General features: G+C 54.9%; 1 protein-coding gene across 1 annotated transcript in view; it reads left to right on the forward strand.

The window, feature by feature from the left end:
* The first annotated feature begins 513 nt into the window (after nt 1-513).
* Nucleotides 514-18,866, forward strand: part of LOC129626157 (ninein-like protein) — a 48,758-nt gene continuing 30,405 nt past the window's right edge. The window contains 13 exon segments of the mRNA XM_055545364.1: nt 514-641; nt 1,365-1,432; nt 1,950-2,122; nt 2,622-2,688; nt 5,507-5,545; nt 5,548-5,696; nt 6,318-6,470; nt 7,887-8,039; nt 9,812-9,948; nt 11,172-11,312; nt 15,247-15,421; nt 16,217-16,324; nt 17,166-17,246. Of these exon segments, the coding sequence (XP_055401339.1) occupies nt 514-641; nt 1,365-1,432; nt 1,950-2,122; nt 2,622-2,688; nt 5,507-5,545; nt 5,548-5,696; nt 6,318-6,470; nt 7,887-8,039; nt 9,812-9,948; nt 11,172-11,312; nt 15,247-15,421; nt 16,217-16,324; nt 17,166-17,246 (1,572 nt within the window).

The raw sequence follows: 18,866 nt of genomic DNA on the forward strand, positions 1-18,866 counted from the left end.
GAAAATATTTTTGTTGGTTTTTTTTTTTTTTGCTTGTTTAATCTTTTGGCTATGCCTCTCAGCATGCTGAGATATTAGTTCCCTGACTGGGGATTGAACCTTTGCCCCCAGCATTGGCAATGCAGAGTCCTAACCACTGCACCACCAGGGAGATCCTAAACCGACATATTCTTAACTTGCAGAGTTTGGTATTCTGCCCCTATGAATAAACACACGCACACAGGAGGCACAGGGCGCGGCTGACCTTGTGGTCTTTCGGCCGTCTGGGCAGCGGGTGAGGACTGGCCGAGACCCCAGAGCTTCCCACCGAGAGGCCACAGCTCTGTGCTCTGTGGGTGTTGAGACGCTGCCCCCTCCTGGCCTGATTTGCCGCGTGGACACGTTCCTGAAGACGCATTTCCCCCTGGTGGAGGGAGGAGGTGACACTTTAGGAGAACATTTATGAACCGGTTGCAATGTGTGTGATTTCTGGGCAACTCATTGCTCTGAGGAAAGTGCTGAGCAGCTGAAACAATGAAGAAAGGGGGGACCACAGCAAGGGCAGGTGGGCCTCCGGACGCGGACCGAGGGATCTCAGGAGGGGAGCGGCAGAAGCCCAGTCAGGCCAAGGGCGCAGGTGCGGTGCTGGCTCACGACCTCCGGTGAGCGGCGAGTGCGGAGCCCCAGGCGGGCGTCCACGTGCCATCAGGCCCCCCTGGTTTCCCGAGTGTGTCCCCGCTGCCCACTCCCACCTGGCACGGCCTTTCTCTTCCCGCTGCTCCCCGTCAGCAACCAGCCACAGCCTGTGTGTAGACAGAAACCAGCGCAGGTGCGGAGCCTGCATGCAGGCCTCTGCTCCCTGCATGGGGTGCTCAAGCCTCCCGTTTTCTCCCTGTCAGTGGGAACACTGTCTCCTCTCCAGCAGCCCTGGGAATCCCACATGGGGAGAGTTTACAGGGCCAGACCCTGCCCATGATAACCTCACAGGGTCCAGGAACATGGTCAGCCCGCCGTAGATGTCCTCTGTCACTTGGAACTCAGCATCTTCCACCCCAGATTCCTCCCTTGTCCTCAGTTTCTCTGGGTCGCCGGTATCACTGTTTCTCCTGGAGGCCTGGTTGGACCCAGCCTCCTCCTCTGATGCTCCCAAGGTCAGGGGCTGCAGGCCAGTTTTGGGTGAGGGGGAGAGAAGGGAGGTGGTACGTGGTCCCTGGGAGTGTGACCACCTGTGTGAAACAGTCTGTTTTCCTGGCTTGGAATTGCTTCCTGGGACCCTATGCCTTTCTCTCCCACTGGCCCCTTCTGGTTCCTTCCCTTCGAACCTGTGTTCTCTCCTGTCACAGCCCAGGCCGCACCCCCACTCCCCAGTCTCTCTGGCCACACAGGTTCCTGCAGAGGCAGTGTCATTTCTTCTCCGCCTGCGGAGTCCCCATTGCTCCACAGATGTGGGCAGGTAAGGAGGGAAGAAGGAAGTGCAGGGGTGTATTAGGGCTTAAGGGAGCCTCAGGAATCCCTAGGTGAAGTCCACACCTGCCTCTGCCCTGGACTCTAGACTCATGTGGAGTCTGAGCCTCCCTGACTGTGCTGAGGTCCTTGCCTCTGTGTCCTGTCCAGGTGGGGTCCTGTAGTGGGGTGGGGTCAGGTGGGTGGGAAATGACCTTCTGGTCTCCAGAGCACTTGGATTATTGGAAGGTTATTTCTTTGTGTAAAAAGCTACATTTTTAAATTAGTTTTCTATCACATAACAAAAGCATGTTTTGCTTGGAAACACCAAGAGTTTAGGATGGAAAGTCCTGTCTCCCAGCCTAGCTGTCTCAGCCCCAGCCCCATGTTGGCCACTCCCTGTGTTCTAGCATTTTCTCTGTCCGTCCCCAAGAACCACATTGCACCTCCGAATCTGCATCTTTGTAAGCACAAGTGGGCCCAGAGTCTGTTTTAAAGAGCCCCACACGCCTCCCATTTCTTTCCAGTTGCCTCTCGGGCTGTGCCCCCAAAGTACGTGAGCAGCTCTAAGTGGTACGGCCGTCAGAGCCAGCCCGAGCCCTGTGGCGCTGCAGGTGGAGCCCCAGGTTTACCGGAGCAGCCGGCCAGACCCAGTGCGAGGAGCCAGCTTCGCGGTTCTGCGTCCCTGGAAAGCGTGGAGGTGGGTGGACCCCGCCCTCGGCACATCCCGCCAGTCACTGCTCACATGACATGACACAGGAGGATGGCAAAGGGCATCTCATTGCTGGAAGAGGGGCTATTTGGGGACCTACATTTTGTTTTAAGGTGTCTCTGGGTCTCTCTATCTGCAGGGCAGCTCTGGCCACAGAGCAGCCTCCTTCAGAAACGGGGTCTCGGAGCATGTCCTGTTCACCACCACCCTGCCCTGGCCCTGCAGGAGGAGGGGAAGGCTAATCGACTGAGGGTAGAAAGGGCAGGTGTGCAACAGCCACAGTCACCCGCGTCCAGCCCTTGGACCAAGGCTCACACTGCACAACTTGGTGGGCTCATGATGGATGCCTCCGGGGCCCCCACTGAGACTCCTTGAGCTGTCCACTGCGGGAGACTTCGGGCCTTCGTGTCAAAAAGTCTATCCACAGGGCAGATCCACCCCCTGCAGGTTAATCGTGGCTGACGTCCTTCTCTTTCTGTTTTTCCAGAGTCTCAAGTCTGATGAAGAAGCCGACAGCGCGAAGGAGCCTCAGAATGAATTGTTTGAAGCCCAAGGTAAAGCCTGGCCTTGTGGTGAATGCCCCCTTTGGTCAGTGCTGGGCTGTCAGGCAGCAGGCTGCCAGCGAAAGAGAATTTCCTGGGAGGTGCCCAGTGTGGGTGGTCTCTCTGGGGTGCCCTTCTCCTGGGGAGGTCCCAGCTCTGAGATTCCTGAGGTCAGACCCTTGGGCAGGGGCTGCTGGCTAGAGAGCAGCTAGTTGGTTGGCTAGGGTCATAGTGATCCTCCCGACCAGCAGGCATGGGCCAGGGGACTCCTTCCTAATGTGCCAGGCCTGGGCCAGCAGCCTCCCCACTCGCCAGAGGCCCTGCATGTGCCCCAAGTGGAGAGCGAGACATGGCTCTGGTCCCGGGAACCTGGCGGAGCACCCAGAAGGCAGTCACAGGTGCTTAGCAAAGCTGGGTGCATCAGCATGTGGGTGTGCGGGTTCCTTAAGGATGCCTCTCACCAACGTGTGTCACAGGGCAGGACCATGGCTCCAGCGGGAGACCAGAACTGACCTGGAGCTTCTCCTGAGTGAGAGGTCTGCACTGGTGCTGAGCACTGTCCAGACTGTGGTCCTCAGGGGCCGAGGCTGTTGCTGGCTCAGTGCTGAGCGTGGGGACGTCAAGTGAATGAACCAAGTGTCTGTGCTACTGGATGAAGCAGATGGACCTCTTTGTGTCCAAAAATCACTTCCTACATTCCCTGGACTCAGACTAAATCTAGGGGATGAGAGGAAGGGCTCCGGGGACGTTATTCACTGAGTGATTTTGGGCTCTCTGCCCAGAGACAGGTTGGGTGCTTCTTTCCATCCAGGTTAGAACTGACACTCCTGCACAAACACTAACGTCAGACCTTACAGGACTTAAGTTACCTTCTCTGCCAGCCCTGAGAACACACCCTGGTGTCAGAATTGCTTTCCCCCTTTTTTGGTTCCTGCCTTTATTTATTTATTTATTTAAATTTAAAATGTATTTATTTGGCTGTGTCAGGTCTTAGTGGTAGCATGCAGGATCTTCATACGTCATTTGGGATCTTTCATTGCAGTGCACAGGTTTCTGTCTAGTTGCAGGGCACAGGTTTAGTTGCTCCATGGCACGTGGGATCTGAGTTCCCTGATCAGATCAGTCGCTCAGTCGTGTCCGACTCTTTGTGACCCCATGAATCACAGCACGCCAGGCCTCCCTGTCCATCACCAACTCCTGGAGTTCACTGAGACTCACATCCATCGAGTCAGTGATGCCATCCAGCCATCTCATCCTCTGTCGTCCCCTTCTCCTCCTGCCCCCAATGACCAAGGATCAAACCCGAGTCCCCTGCATTGCAAGGTGGATTCTTAATCATGGGACCTTCAGAGAAGTCCCTGTTTTTCCATTTTTCCATAGGACTTTCAGATGTTTTAAGCTGGAAGGGGTCTTGGAAGTGGCCCTTTCCTTGTGTTTTCCTCAACCCAATATACAGCATCATTCCTGAGCATGGAGGCCTAGCTTTCCTCAGGAAAGGACTTTCTGATTATTAGTTGGGTTATCACAGTAAACGCCAAGATGACTCCTCTCTGGAGACCTCCAGACCACTGACCAGGAGCTGGGGTCTGGTCAGGTACAGGTGACCCTCGTCCTGTGTCGGGCAGGGTGGTGCAGTGTGGGCGTGGAAGGAGCTCTGCTTTGAAGCCTTGCTTATCTAAAGAGAGCTCTTTGTGGGCACCCCAAGGTCTGTCCTCTCCCAAAGGGTGTTTCTCTGGCAAAGCTTCAGAAACCTCAGTAAGCCACCTGGCTAACGTAGAAAGGCTATGAAACCTGGCCGGCTGTCACCCGGACTCGCTGCTGAGTCTGCATCTCAAAGACCCCTGTGGCTCCTGATGTGAGGTTGTATGGAAAACAGCCCATCTTGGGGCGTTTTTGCTGGGGAAAAAAAAGAAAAAAGATAACACTCACCCTGCATCCAAACTAGCCTTTGGTGCTAAGTTCCAGGTTACAGGAGATGTTAGGGATGGAGGGCAGGAGGCCGGGGACTGGGGGGTGGGCGGGAGGTGACCCAGCGACTCTGGGGGAGTAGCCACACACACAGGGAGGGTTCTGCGTTGATGCTGAGTTGAAGAAATCAGCTGTCGGGAGACTTGGGAGAGAACGGGGACGTCGTTGTTGGGTTGTAGGGCCATCGTCGCACTGGGGTCAGGAGTGCATACGAAACACTCAGGGGTGAGAACACGGCAGCTGGGATTTGCCTTCAAATTCTTGGGCCAGGGACTTCTGTGGTGATCTATTGTCTAGGACTCCGCAGTCCCATTGCAGGGGGCCCGGGTTCCATCCCTTGTCTGAGAACTAGAGCCCCCATGCTGTAACTAAGAGTTTGCATACCACAGCTAAAAAGATCTCACATGCAGCAACCAAGACCCAGAGCAGCCCAATAAATATTACAGAAAAAAGAAATACGTGGGCAAGAACAAACAGGGGTAGATGGAGCCAGGGCGAGAGGCTGCCCAAGGGACAGCGCCATCGGCCTTTGTTGGACTGTGCTCTTTGCTTTGGGCAGGTTTGAAGACCTTCTAGACGTTAATTTTTTAAACCTGGCCCTTTTATTCTAAGTACAAAGCTTGCAGGTATGCTCCTGGTGCTACAGCTTCTGTAGGCTCCCTTCAGAAAATGCCTTCCCCACGTGCAGCAGAGTCCCCCTTTTATTGTGAAATTTTGCATAGAATTAAGTTGGAAGAATTGCACAGTGAGCCCTGTGTCGCCACCATCGGAAGCTTGACTCTCACATGTGTCCCTCTGCCCATCTGTCAGTCCATCTGATTTCAGAGTAAAGTACCGCCTTGGTGTGTTTCCCCTGCTTCAGGCCAGCTGCCAACCTGGGGTTCTGAGGTCTTCGGGAGCCCCGGAAGCCCTGCAGCCACTCCTTCGACACCCCCGAGAGCAGGGTCTGGGGCCTCTGGGAAGAGCTGGGTGTGGGCATCAGTGGCCACCTCACCGAGGAGGAGCTGGCCCTGGTCTGCCAGAGCACTGGGCTCCAGGGCCTGGTGAAGGAGGTGAGAGGGGATGGGATGGACCGCCCCAAAGGGCTGAGTCTTTGTGGTTGGTGCTGGACCTAGAAAACCCCTTCACCCTCAGACACTGATTCAGTTGTCACTGTCCGGTCTAAAATCCTGTGCTGACTCCCAGGGCTTGTGCTGAGGGTCCGTCTCAGGCCACCTTCACGCAGGACCCTCCTCTGCCTGGAGCTGTCTCCCCTCTCTGGTCTCCCTAGGCCTACCGCCCAGCCCAAAGGTTGTGCCCATAGCATCTGGCTGTGACCCTGGCAGCTGTGTTCAGCCTCCTTCGGGGCCCAGGGGAGGAGGGGGCAGTGCGATGGGATGGGCCCTGCCTTGCTGACCCTGAACCGCTGGGATTCCGTACACACGTGTCCCGCACACACACGTCCCACCGTCCAGCAGACTCCCTCACAGCAGACTCAGGTGGGTGTTTGGGAGATGCGGGATGCTCAGCTGGGTGGAAACTGACCAGGCGTGTGGATTTCACAAGCCCCAGCCAGGGAGCCAGTGCTGGATAGCAAGCCTCTGGCTTGGTGGGGTGGGGGCTGGGCCTGGGCGGGGCAGTCAAGGCTGCTGGGGAGCAGCCTCTGAGCAGATGCCTGAGGCGCTTTTATTTAGGAATCTGAAGACCTGTTCAACAAGCTGGACCAAGATGTGGATGGCAGAGTGAGTCTGGAGGAGCTCCAGCTTGGCCTGTTCAATCATGGGTCCCCTCGACTGCTGAAACTGGCCCCGCTTGTCAAACCCAGCAGGTCCTGGTCTCGTTACCAGGTAAGGTGGGGCGATTAACTCTTGAAGCCCAGGGTGACTGCCATCACTCTCCTGAAGGCCTGAGCTCTCTGCCTGGTCCCCAGAGTGGGTGCCCAGGAGGTGGTTGGAGTGACCTGACCTGACATCGCTTCTGCCTGGCTATGCGCCACTGGTGAACTGCTCGCCTTCTCTGTGCCTCAGGTTCCTCATCTGTAAAGTGGACACACCTCATAGGGGTCTCATATGGATTCCCTAGGGTACACTGCGTTCCACCAAAAGCACCCAGTCCCTCCTCCCTGGGGGGCAGAGTCACTATCAGGGCTGTGCCTTCCCCGGGACTAGCCCTCCAGGCTCTCCCGGAGCTGTGTTCTTCCCATTTTTCATCCTGCACGAGTCCAGCTGGAGTCAAGCAGACTTTATTTACACTGTGATGTTGGCCGGTGCGTTTGGTTCATGTCTGTCTTGGGGTGGTCAGGGCTCCTTCTCCCACCGCAGGGCACGGTTGTCCTGAGGAGTCTTGCTGCTGCCTCTTTGGCAGGACAGTGTGGCCTTTTCTCTGCTGGGCTGGGTGCGTCCGAAAATCAGGTTTCTGCCCCTGAAGCCACTGAGATGGGGAAGGACTTGGGGTAGTGAGGACAGTGCCCGGCCACCTGAGGGCAGGGACTGCATGGTGCCCACAGCTCGCGGGGGAGGGCTCCTCCCAGGGGCCTCGGCCCCTTGATCCTGCCCAGGAAGCGCTGACATGGCCCCGGGGCCACGTCCTGTGCGTGTGGACACCAGTGTGACTGGGCTGCAGGTATGGGGCCTTGCGCAGCAGACCGAGGTTCTCCTGCTCCATCAGGGGAGCCCCTGGGTCTGATGGTCTGGGGACACCCACCTCAGAGAGGAGGGGGCCGCTGCTCCTCCTTGTTCGGGCCCCAACAGCCAATGCGTGTCCCAGGGGCCCTCCCTGGGGCAGGAAGCAGCTTACCGGCCACACCTCAGCCTCACCCGTCAGCTTTCTGGCCAAGGGACTTTTCTGCTCTTGTCTCCAGCCCTGAATCCTGAGGTCACGTGCCCTCTGCTCAGGCCGCTCCGCCTCTTCTGAAGCCCATCTTGGGTTTCTATGCATAGACTGGGTTTCCCTCGGCTGGTGTGTGCCTTCCCAGGCTCTTCCTCTGGGAGGACAGGCGGGAAGCCATTGCTTGTTCAGAGAGAAGTTACTTCGGGGGGCCCTGCAGGTGCTGGGGCGTCCCCCCGCACGGTCTCAGGCAGACGGCCCTGAGCCCTGGGCTCGGGTCGCCTCCGCGGAGCCTGCAGTTCCTGCAGGTCCTCTGAGCACCCTGTTCCCTGCAGCAGGAATCAGGGGGAGGCCGCACCCGCGGAACACAGGTGGTGAGGTCACGGAAGGTGCGCGGGGAGGTCCGCGGTCCTCACAGCGCTGGTCCCCGTGTGCAGGTCCCGGAGGAGAGTGTTGGCCAGACTGCCACGTCGTCCCTCGTGTCCGTGTGCTCGGGCCCCCGCCTCTTCTGCAGCGGCTTCCCCTTCCCGGAGCAGATCATCTCCTTTGGGGCCCAGGAGGGCGTTCACAATGGCAGGGAGGTCTTGCAGGTGTGGGCCGGTCACGCGGCTGCCCCAGCAGAGGCGTCTGGGCGGGGAGATTGGGGGGAGCCGCTGCCCATGAGGGAGGCTGGACAGAGAACCTCGCAGCACAGGCCCCATGGAGGGAAGGCCCATCATCCTCGCTTTTTGTTTTATTTTTTGATATCGATATGTAGGACCTCTTAACTTAGAAACATAATAAGTAAACAGCAGAGAAAGCCCACAGCCCGAAACAAATCCTTTAGAGGGTAGGTTTCAGTATCTCAGACACCCCGCAGTGCGTGTGGGCCTCCGAGCCGACCCTGGGTCCTGGAGGACAGGAGGGCCTCTTAGTGACTGCAGCACGTGGGCGTGGACACCAGGAGGCGCCGCCCACACGTGTTGTGCGGTTTTTCTAATCTGGAAGCTGCTGCCCAGATCTTTTCGTCTTCTGCTCCCCCCGTGATTTCATTGCTGAGAAGCGTGCTCTCAGCGTGTCGTGGCGGCAGCTTCGGGGTTGCTCCGCACGCTTTAGCGTCTTGTCATTTTTCTCCCAGAAGCCCTCGGGGCCATGGAGAAGCGTGGAGATTCAAGTCCCTGTCTCCCGCTTTACAGGAAGGGCTTCCCCGTGGGCCCTGCCATGTGCCCGCCCCACCCGTGTGTCTGCAGCTTGTAGTCACAAGCACCAGCACTGAGAGAGCAGCCACGCCACCTGCGTTGTCACTAGGCCGCCGGCAGGCGCGTGGACGTTCCCAGCCTACTCTTTTTCTTATTTGGTAAAATACAGAAAGCACCGTTTTTCTGTTCTTTTACCTTTACCTTCCCCGACCCTGCAGGGCTTCCCTGGTGGCTCAGAGGTTAAAGCATCTGCCCGCAATGCGGGAGACCTGGGTTCAATCCCTGGGTCGGGAAGATCCCCTGGAGAAGGAAATGGCAACCCACTCCAGTATTCTTGCCCAGAGAATCCCATGGACAGATGGATGAGCCTGGTGGGCTACAGTCCATGGACAGATGGATGAGCCTGGTGGGCTACAGTCCACGGGGTCGCAAGGAGTCGGACACGACTGAGCGACTTCACTTTCCCCAATCCCAAGGGGGAATGGCTGTTACTCTCGAAAATGCCTGGCTGTGGCTCATCACTCTATCAATCATTTCCACCAACAGAACCCACATTGTTCCTATGTCTGTTCGTGCTTTTTAGAGATATATCAAGGATTCTTTGTGTCTGAAATGGCAAGAATTCAACTCACACTTGGCAAGAGGAGGACATCAGGGATCTTTGTGATCAGCTGGGGAAGGAGGAGGATGTTTAGGCTTGGGAGTCCCAGCTCTGGGGTTGTCAGGACTCTCCTGGGCTCTGGGTCTTGGCTTCAGGTCTAGCACCCTTGCATGGTTCCCCAGGACCCCGTGGTCTATACAACACTTGCCTTGACAGAGAAAAAGCCCTTCTCCAGCCTCCCTATCAATCCCCAAAGTCCTCTGCTTGCATATGCCCCCTTCTGTGTCTGTCCCTTTGTCCAAGAAGGGGGACTTTGTCCAGCCTGAGTCGTGCCCACCTCCAAGGCAGGGACAGTGAGGGGAGGAGCTGTATGTTGACAGTGGGAGGGGGGCATCAGTGTTGACAGGGACCTAAGGAGATGTACCCCAGAGGGATGGGAGCAGGGGAGAGGCTCCATTCAAGAGGTGGAGACTTTGCAGACAGAAAAGGAAGGTACTGGGACAGTGAGGTCTGGGCCTGAGAGAGCCAGCAAATATCTGAAGACCACTCATCCTGCCTGCCTGACAGGCCTTTCTGTTTTCAGAGCCTTGACTTCAGTGTGGATGAGAAGGTGAACCTTTTGGAGCTGACCTGGGCCCTGGAGAATGAGCTCATGATGGTGGGCGGGGCCGCCCAGCAGGCAGCCTTGGCCTGCTACCTCCAGGACCTGAGCTTCTGCCAGTAAGAGCCCCGCTGGTGGAGGGGAGTGGGGGCTGGGCGTGGGGTGCTGCTGGCCAGGCTGGCCTCCTTGCCCGGGACACGGGCAGCCTGCGGGAGGAGAAAGGGTGCTTCCAGCGTGGTCACAAAGCACGGCATGGAGATTGGGCCAAGAATGCATTCCTTTTTAATTGGGTTTGGCTCCAGTTGAGCTGGATATTCAGGCCATCCGTCTACTGAACCTGTTGGCACAGAGATTGTTACTGTATTTTTATTTATGTACTGAAGTTACAGAAAAGGTTGGCAGTAATTCCAATCTCCATCTTCACGACTTTGTATCTCATTAGGTACTGACAGATGAGACCTCTGACATCAGGCAACTCTGCAGAGGGGCCCAAAGGAAGACTGCTTTGGGAGGATGAGGAAGGGAGACAAGCTTGATGCTTCTCCAGTGGGAAAAACAGGCACCAGGATAGCCAGTGCACTGAGCCTCAGGCAGGGCCTGGGGTGACCGGACAGAGACAGGAGTCTCCTCTGCTCTGGGCAACTCCCTGGCTCTTAGGTGCTAGGCTACAGTTGGCAAGGCTGTGACCAGGCAGGATAAGGGGTGGCCCCCTTCTCCCCTTCATGCGTCCAGTCCCAGGTTAGGTGCTAGGGATCGCTGGGGCCTGAGGCCCAGCTGCAGGCAAGAGGGAGTGTGGATAATTTCCCACCTCTTCTAAGGTCTGGAGGGGTGAACACTGCACGGCCCAGGCTTGAACCTCTTGGTTCAGAAACCTGCTAGAAACCCCATTGCAAGCCAGTTGGCTTCTTGCTGTATGTACTTCTGTAAAACAGACTCAACAGCTGCAGAAACCATCTTGGTAGGAGGAGGTTCAGGCTTCCCGGGTGGCGTTAGTCGTAAAGAACCCACTTGCCAATGCTAGTGCAGCCCGCTTGCCAACGCAAGAGGCCTGAGAGATGCGAGTTCCATCCCTGTGCCAGGAAGATCCCCTGGAGGAGGGCATGACAGCCCACTCTAGTATTCTCGCCTGGAGAATCCCATGGGCAGAGGAGCCTGGAGGGCTACCGTCCATAGGATTACAGAGTCAGACATGACTGCAGCGACTTGGCACGCGTGCACAGGAGGTGGGTCAGCCCAGCACTGGCCACTGCTCAGCACTCTTAGGCCAGATGAGTTTGTTCCTTCAGACTGGCTCGCTAGGCCCAGAGCAGTGTCCCCAGTGATCCCTCCCTCCTTTCTGCAGGGAGCAGGTGGAGCAGATGGTCAGGGAGCGAGATAAGGCAAGGCAAGACCTGGAGAAAGCTGAGCAGAGGAACCTGGAGTTTGTGAAGGAGACAGATGACCTGCACTCTGCCCTGGAGCAGCTCACGGAGGAGAAAGTCGGGTAGGGCCTGCCGGGGTCCTGGGCCAGGGCGGATGGTGGACCCAGGCTGCTGCCAGCCGAGGCCCTGCTGTCTCACCTGAGCCCACAGCAGGGAGCCCGCAGACCAGGCATCACCCATGAAGTGGGCTGAGCGGACTCCGCAGAGTCAGCCCGGCTGGTGGCGGACAGACCAGGGGAAAGCATTTCTGACCTTTATGAAAGTCTTTCCCTCTCTCGATGTGTCACCTGCCTCCCTGTGGTTCTTTGCCGTGGCCACGTTTGGTTCCATCCCAGACAGGGGAGGTGCTGGGTCCCCTCTGGACGCACATGGGGCTCATGGGGCTCCCCGCTGGGGGGCAGCCTGACTGCACACGCCCTTCCTCTGCGGCCAGCGCTGCCCTCCCCAAGCGCCCACAAGCCGACGGTGACTGATTTCAGGCCATCAGTCGGGGAGCTGAGAATGGATTTGCGTTGGTCTCAGCCTGGTTGACCTGATTCTCCCGACCACCCCGAAGGGACTCGGTGAAGTTCTCTCTGAGTCAGAGAACCGGAGACTCGTTATCTCCATCCAAGAATCTGGTTGGGGGACACAAGGCCTCGAGGGCCATGTGGGTGTTTGGATTTTGCTCCATGAGTAACACGGTGTCATTGGCACATTTTTAGAAATAGCGTTTGCAGTTGTGTTAGGTTGCTGTCGCTGCTGCTGCTGTGTCGCTTCAGTCGTGTCTGACTCTGTGCGACCCCATAGATGGCAGCCAACCAGGCCTCCTGTGCGTTAGGTTACTCTAACAGAAAAGTATTAAGGGATACATGTTCATTGTAGACAACTTGGAAAATACACACACGAGGAAAAATAAAAGCAAACACTTCACGTCCACAGAGGTTGTCGCTCCTGACCTTTCTCACGCGTCCCTCGCTTCTTCCTGCGCGTGTGGTCGCTTTCAGAGAGCTGTCGTTGCTGTAATGTTGCATATCCGCCCTGAGCACCCGTCAGGAGGCTCTGCCATATGTTACTACACCTTTCCCCTTTAAAGAGGGGAGTGATATGATCAAGTGTGTAAAACTCACCCCAAGATCTGCAGGCTCTTAGGTTAATCGTGCTCATCAAACTGTTGCCCTGAGTGACAGCTGCCCTTGTGCCCCAAAGCTCTGCGCTGATCTGAGGGAGGCCGAGCCAATCATTTCTGGTTTCGACCACAGTCAATTGATTGCGGACCCGGGCAGGCTCTGCCGAAGTAAGAGTTTCCACTCATCTTCACTCTAGATATACTGGGTTTGAGAGTTTTGTTAAGCAACTGTTTTAGTAACGTTGTTCAGTCACTCAGTCATGTCCGACTCTTTGCGACCCCATGGACTGCAGGGCACAAGGCTTCCCTGTCCTCCACCATCTCCCAGAGTCTGCTCAAACTCATGTCCATCGAGTCAGTGATGCCATCCAGCCATCTCATCCTCTGTCAGCCCCTTCTCCTCCTGCCTTCAATCTTTCCCAGCATCAGGGTCTTTTCCAATGAGTCAGTTCTTTGCATCAGGTGGCCAAAGTACTGGAGTTTCAGCTTCAGCATCAGTCCTTCCAGTGAATATTCAGGACTGATTTCCTTTATGATGGTTTGATCTCCTTGCAGTCCAAGGAACTCTCAAGAGTTGTCTCCAACACCACAGTTCAAAAGCATCAATTCTTTGGTGCTCAGCTTTCTTTATGGTACAAATCTCACATCCGTGCATTACGACTGGAAAAACCATAGCTTTGACTAGATGGACCTTTGTTGGCAAAGTGATATCTCTGCTTTTTAATATGCTGTGTAGGTTGGTCATAGGTTTTCTTACAAGGATCAAGCATCATTTAATTTCATGGCTGCAGTCACCATCTGCAGTGACTTTGGAGCCCAAGAAAATAAAGTCTGTCACTGTTTCCATTGTTGCCCTATCTGTTTGCCATAAAGTGATGGGACCGGGTGCCATGATTTTAGTTTTCTGAATATTGAGTTTTAAGCCAGCTTTTTCACTGTCCTCTTTCACTGTCATCAAGAGGCTCTTTAGTTCTTCTTCACTTTCTGCCTTAAGGGTGGTTATCATCCGCATATCTGAGGTTATTGATATTTCTCCTGGCAATCTTGATTCAGCTTGTGCTTCATCCATCCTGGCATTTCACATGATGTACTCTCCATATAAGTTAAACGAGCAGGGTGACAATATACTGCATTGACGTACTCCTTTCCCAATTGTAAACCAGTCTGTTGTACTCTGTCTAGTTCTCACTTTTGCTTCTTGACCTGCATGCAGGTTTCACAGGAGGCAGGTAAGGTGGTCTGATATTCCCATCTCTTTAAGAATTTTGCACAGTTTGTTGTGGTCTACACAGTCAGAGGCTTTAGTGTAGTCAATGAAGCAGAAGTATGTGTTTTTTGTGGAATTCTCTAGCTTTTTCTGTGACCCAGTGGATGTCGGCAATTTGATCTCTGGTTCCTCTGCCTTTTCTAAATCCAGCTTATACATCTGGAAGTTCTCGGTTCACATACTGTTGAAGCCTAGCTTGAATGATTTTGAGCATTACTTTGCTAGCATGTGAAATGAATGCAGTTGTGTGGTAGTTTGAACATTCTTTGGGACTGGAATACAGGAAAATGAAATCTGTCAGTGTTTCCACTTTTTCTCCTTCTATTTGCCATGAAATGATGGGACTGGGTGCTGTGATCTTAGATTTTTGAATGTTGAGTTTCAAGCCAACTTTTTCACTCTCCTCTTTCACCCTCATCAAGAGGCTCTTTAGTTCCTCTTTGCTTTCTGCCATTAGAGTGGTATCATCTGTATATCTGAGATTGTTGATATTTCTCCTGGCATTTTGCATGATGTACTCTCTAAGTTAAATAAGCAAGGTGACAATATACAGCCTTGATGTCCTCCTTTCCCAATTTTGAACTAGTCCATTGTTCCATGTCCAGTTCTGTTGCTTCTTGACCCACATACAGGTTTCTCAGGAGGCAGGTAAGGTGGTCTGATATTCCCATCTCTTGAAGAATTTTCCACAGGTTATTGTGATCCACAGAGTCAAAGACTTTAATGTAGACAATGAAGCAGAAGTAGATGTTTTTCTGGAATTCTCTTGCTTTTTCTATGATCCAGTGGATGTTGGCAATTTGATCTCTAGATCCCCTGCCTTTTCTAAATCCAGTTTGTACATCTGGAAATTCTTGGTTTATGTACTGTTGAAACCTAGCTTGAAGGATTTTGAGCATTACCTTGCTAACATGGAATAAGTGTAACTGTGCTGTAGTTTGAACATTCTTTGGCATTTCCCTCCTTTGGGATTGAAATGAAAACTGACCTTTTCCAGTCCTGTGGCCATTGCTGAGTTTTCCAGATTTGCTGGCATATTGAGTGCAGCACTTTAACAGCATCATCTTTTAGGATTTTAAATAGCTCAGCTTCACTAGCTTTAGTGATAAAGCTAAGGTTTGACACTGTTTTCCCTGCTGATAGAAATGGTTGTTGCAAAAGATCACTGCAGAGTCCGAGGGGAAGGGCCCCGCCCCATCCTCTGTCTGCTTGGGATTCGCTGTGTGCTGGTTTTTCAAGGCTTGTGGTGGAGGCTGACTTCTCTGTGCCTTCAGTCACCAAGGGCCCTGATGCTGCCTTTATTTACCGAGCATTTTTTTTTTTTGATGACGTGGAAAAGGTTGAATGGCCAAGGGGTGCCAGAGACCCACCCAGAAGTTACCTGCCAGCTCGCCCCATGGGCCGAGGGACACGCTGGCTCCCTTGTGTGGGGTCACCTCTGCTAGCCCCGAGTCGGGCAGTTCATGAGGCCTGTGCTGCCCCACAACACTGCAGCCCACCCGTCTATTAGGCGGGAACAAACGAGTCCCTAGTGCCGAGGCCAAGTGTGCTGACGGGAGACCCCGGGGAGGGAGAGGCCCAGATGGCGCCCCCAATGCACCGTGTGCAGTGTGCCTTGCAGACGCCTGGAGCAGGGCTACCGGGGGAGGCTGAGCCTCCTGCAGTCCGAGGTGGAGGTGGAACGTGAGCTGTTCTGGGAGCAGGCCCGGCGGCAGAGGGCCGGGCTGGAGGAGGACCTGCGGTGCCTGCAGGTGGAGGAGACCTGCCTCCGCGAGAAGCTGACCCTGGCCCTGAAGGTAGGGGGGTTCACGGTGCTGCGGGGTGCCTCCTCAGGGCCCCCCACCCGAAAAGAGGGAGGCCACATTGCCCGGGGTCCCTCCTCCACACCCACACCTTCCTGGGCCAGGTCTGAACCCTCCCCGCGGCCCTGGGGGCTTAACGCTAAAGAACGTTTTCTGCAGCCACTGAGAGAGCCCATTTCTCAGCCGAAGCGGAAGCGTCCTGGCTTCTCCAGGAGAGACCCAGGCCTTCTCTGCAGCCGTGTGGGCCGCAGGATGGGGGCCCCGGGGCTCCTGCTCTCGGCTCTGGGTCAGCGGCCGCCGCCTCGGCTGCCTCCCTGGAACCACAGCATTAGACCAAACACAAAAGCGTCACCCGCCCCCAACCCTGGCTGTGTGACCTGGATCGGGGGCACTCTTGCTGGCTGTGGAGAGGGTCCCTGACCTGCTCCCCGCCTGCCTTTGCTTCCAGTGAGGTGGCTCCGGCCCCACCTTCTTCTTCCCTGACTGTGGGTTCCTCCACACCTGCCCTGCCTCCCTCCCCCAGAGGAGAAGCCAGGCCTGCCTTCTGGTTGTATCCTGTGTCTCCGGACACCGCCTTCCTTCCAGTGGATTCCTGGGCTGTTGCGGGGCAGCTTCAAATCCATCCTTTCAAAGACGGCTCAGGAAGGGTTGTCACCGCCTTCCGCTCGTGCTGCTTATGACCTTCTCGAGCTCAGGCGGCTGGGAGAGCCTCCCCCAGGGCTCCTGCCCGGGAGTCCTGCCTCTCGCTCCCTCCTCCATCCTGGCCAACCACTGACCTGTGTCTTGTAGGAAAATAGTCGATTGCAGGAGATGACTGAAGTCGTGGAGAAGCTGTCAGACTCAGAGAAGCTAGTCCTCAAGCTGCTGAGTGACCTGGAGTTTGTGTTGAGGGACAAGGCAAGTCCTCTTGCAGACTCTGAGTCCCCAGACAAGCGCCTTTGGGTGTTGGTAAAGGGTGTCAGGGTCTTGATGGAAAATACACAGGAGACGGAATTGGATTTTTCTGCTAAACTTCCACGTGTTGCTCAGTCACTCAGTCATGTCTGAATCTTTGTGACCCCCATGGACTGTAGCCCGCCAGGCTGCTCCGTCCATGGAATTTTCCAGGCACAGGCAAGAATACTGGAGTGGGTGCCATTTCCTGCTCCAGGGGATCTTCCCATTTTGGGGATTGAACCTGCATCTCCTGCGTCACCTACATTGGCAGGCGGGTTCTTTAGCACTAGTGCCACCTGGGAAACCTAAAATTCTGTAATGGAGAGGAAATTATTAAGGCTACTTTGCCTGTATTTTCCTCCCCTTCAGGCAGTGCAGGGGTGCAGGTGACACCCCAGTGATGCCCTGCATTTTGACCTTCTGGTGACGAGGCCTGGACCAGTCAGCAGCTTCTGCATAGACCCCAGTGCTGGGGTGAGGAGCACTTAGAAACCTGGTCCTTTCTGTCACCTTGAGGGGAGGAAGGGAACGGAGGTTGGTGCAGGGTCCGTGCAAGGGGCCTCCCAGGTGGCCGAGGCAAGAAGGCAGCCCAGGGTCCAGGTGGGAGCATGACCACCTTCCTGAAATTCGAAACATCCTTCTGCCCTGAGACCTTTGAAACGAGGGCGGGGAGGAAGACGAGGGACAGGTGGCTGCGCCTACAGATGCTGAGCGTCCTGCGGCAGTACGAGGGGGTGGCAGCCCACCCTCTACCTGACCTGAGATCCTGGCCCTCACTTTCCTGCTTGCATCTGGCTTTCAGCTGGAGCCTCAGAGCACAGAACTCCTGGCCCAGGAAGAGTGATTCTCAGAGATCCTGAAGGAATACGAGCTTAAGTGCCGCGTAAGTGTCCCCCTGCCTGAGGGAACGTCACTCGCTGTCTGCTCAGGACTGGGTGGCCCCTCCCACCTCCTGGCCTCCACATAGCGGGTGGCCCAGCCCGGGTCCACAGGAGCATCCCTACATGAGCCGGGCAGGCATAGCCTCTGACGTGGGCTTCCTTCTTCAGTTGAGGTCTTCTGAGCTTCGTGTTTTTGTTTTTTCAAATTTTTTTGGCTATGTTGCATGGCTTGTGGGATCGCAGTTTCCTGACCAGGGATGGAACCCACACCCTCGGCAGTGAAAGCATGGAGTCCTTAATGCTGGACTGCCAGGGAATTTCCCGAGCCTCATGTCCTGCAAGGAGGCAGTTGGGACTTTGCCTGCCAGGCACCTGTGCCCGGCCCCACACAGGCTGCTCACCCCAGTCCCAAGGCCCCCGTGTGTGTCCGGGCACCGTGTAGGGCTTCATCTTGTTTCCTGTGGTTGAGTGTATGCATTTCCTGGGCCAAACCTACATGTGAGCCCACTCAGAGCCAGAAAACAGGCCCTTAAGGGGCCTACATGTGGCGTCCCCACAATGCAGAGCAGGGTGCAGGTGGTGAACAGTCCCTGCTGGGAAACAGATCACACTGTTACTCCCTCAAGCTTGTCCAGGACTCCGGCAGATAAAGCATAATTGTTTGGCGTTAAGGGTGTAGTATTCACTTGCTTCTTAATGGTTTCCCTCCTGATTAAAGTAAGAACTGTCTCTCTGCACGTGATGCTTTGGCCACACCAGAGGATAAAGGTGAGCCCGTGCTGGTCTGCAGTGTGACGTGACCCCCGCCTCCTGCCTGCCACACCCCGAATCCCGGTGCCCCTGCAGTCCTGCGTATGGGTCACCTGTGTAGCCCTTCTCAGAGACCGAGTGCTTGTGTGGGTTTTGTGGTTAACTTTCTGGAAGGAACTCTCCTTCCTGCCGTGTTTTCTCCCCCACTTTGAGCACCTGTGACTAACCAGCACTTAATACGTTGCTTTAGTGCACCTGAATTTTTTCATACAGGTGTAACCCTCTTTGTTTTTTTCACATGACTGTCACCTAACCGTTGCTACTCATTTCACTTTTTTTTTTTTAACATTTTTTTTTAAATTTTATTTTATTTTTAGACTTTACATAACTGTATTAGTTTTGCCAAATATCAAAATGAATCCACCACAGGTATACATGTGTTCCCCATCCTGAACCCTCCTCCCTCCTCCCTCCCCATTCCATCCCTCTGGGTCGTCCCAGTGCACCAGCCCCACGCATCCAGTATCGTGCATCGAACCTGGACTGGCACTCGTTTCATACATGATATTTTACATGTTTCAATGCCATTCTCCCAAATCTTCCCACCCTCTCCCTCTCTCACAGAGCCCATAAGACTGTTCTATACATCAGTGTCTCTTTTGCTGTCTCGTACACAGGGTTATTGTTACCATCTTTCTAAATTCCATGTATATGCGTTAGTATACTGTATTGGTGTTTTACTTTCTGGCTTACTTCACTCTGTATAATAGGGTCCAGTTTCATCCACCTCATTAGAACTGATTCAAATGTATTCTTTTTAATGGCTGAATAATACTCCATTGTGTATATGTACCTCTGCTTTCTTATCCATT

Source organism: Bubalus kerabau, chromosome 13 (genome assembly GCF_029407905.1).
Source record: "Bubalus kerabau isolate K-KA32 ecotype Philippines breed swamp buffalo chromosome 13, PCC_UOA_SB_1v2, whole genome shotgun sequence".
Taxonomy (NCBI): Eukaryota; Metazoa; Chordata; class Mammalia; order Artiodactyla; family Bovidae; genus Bubalus; species Bubalus kerabau.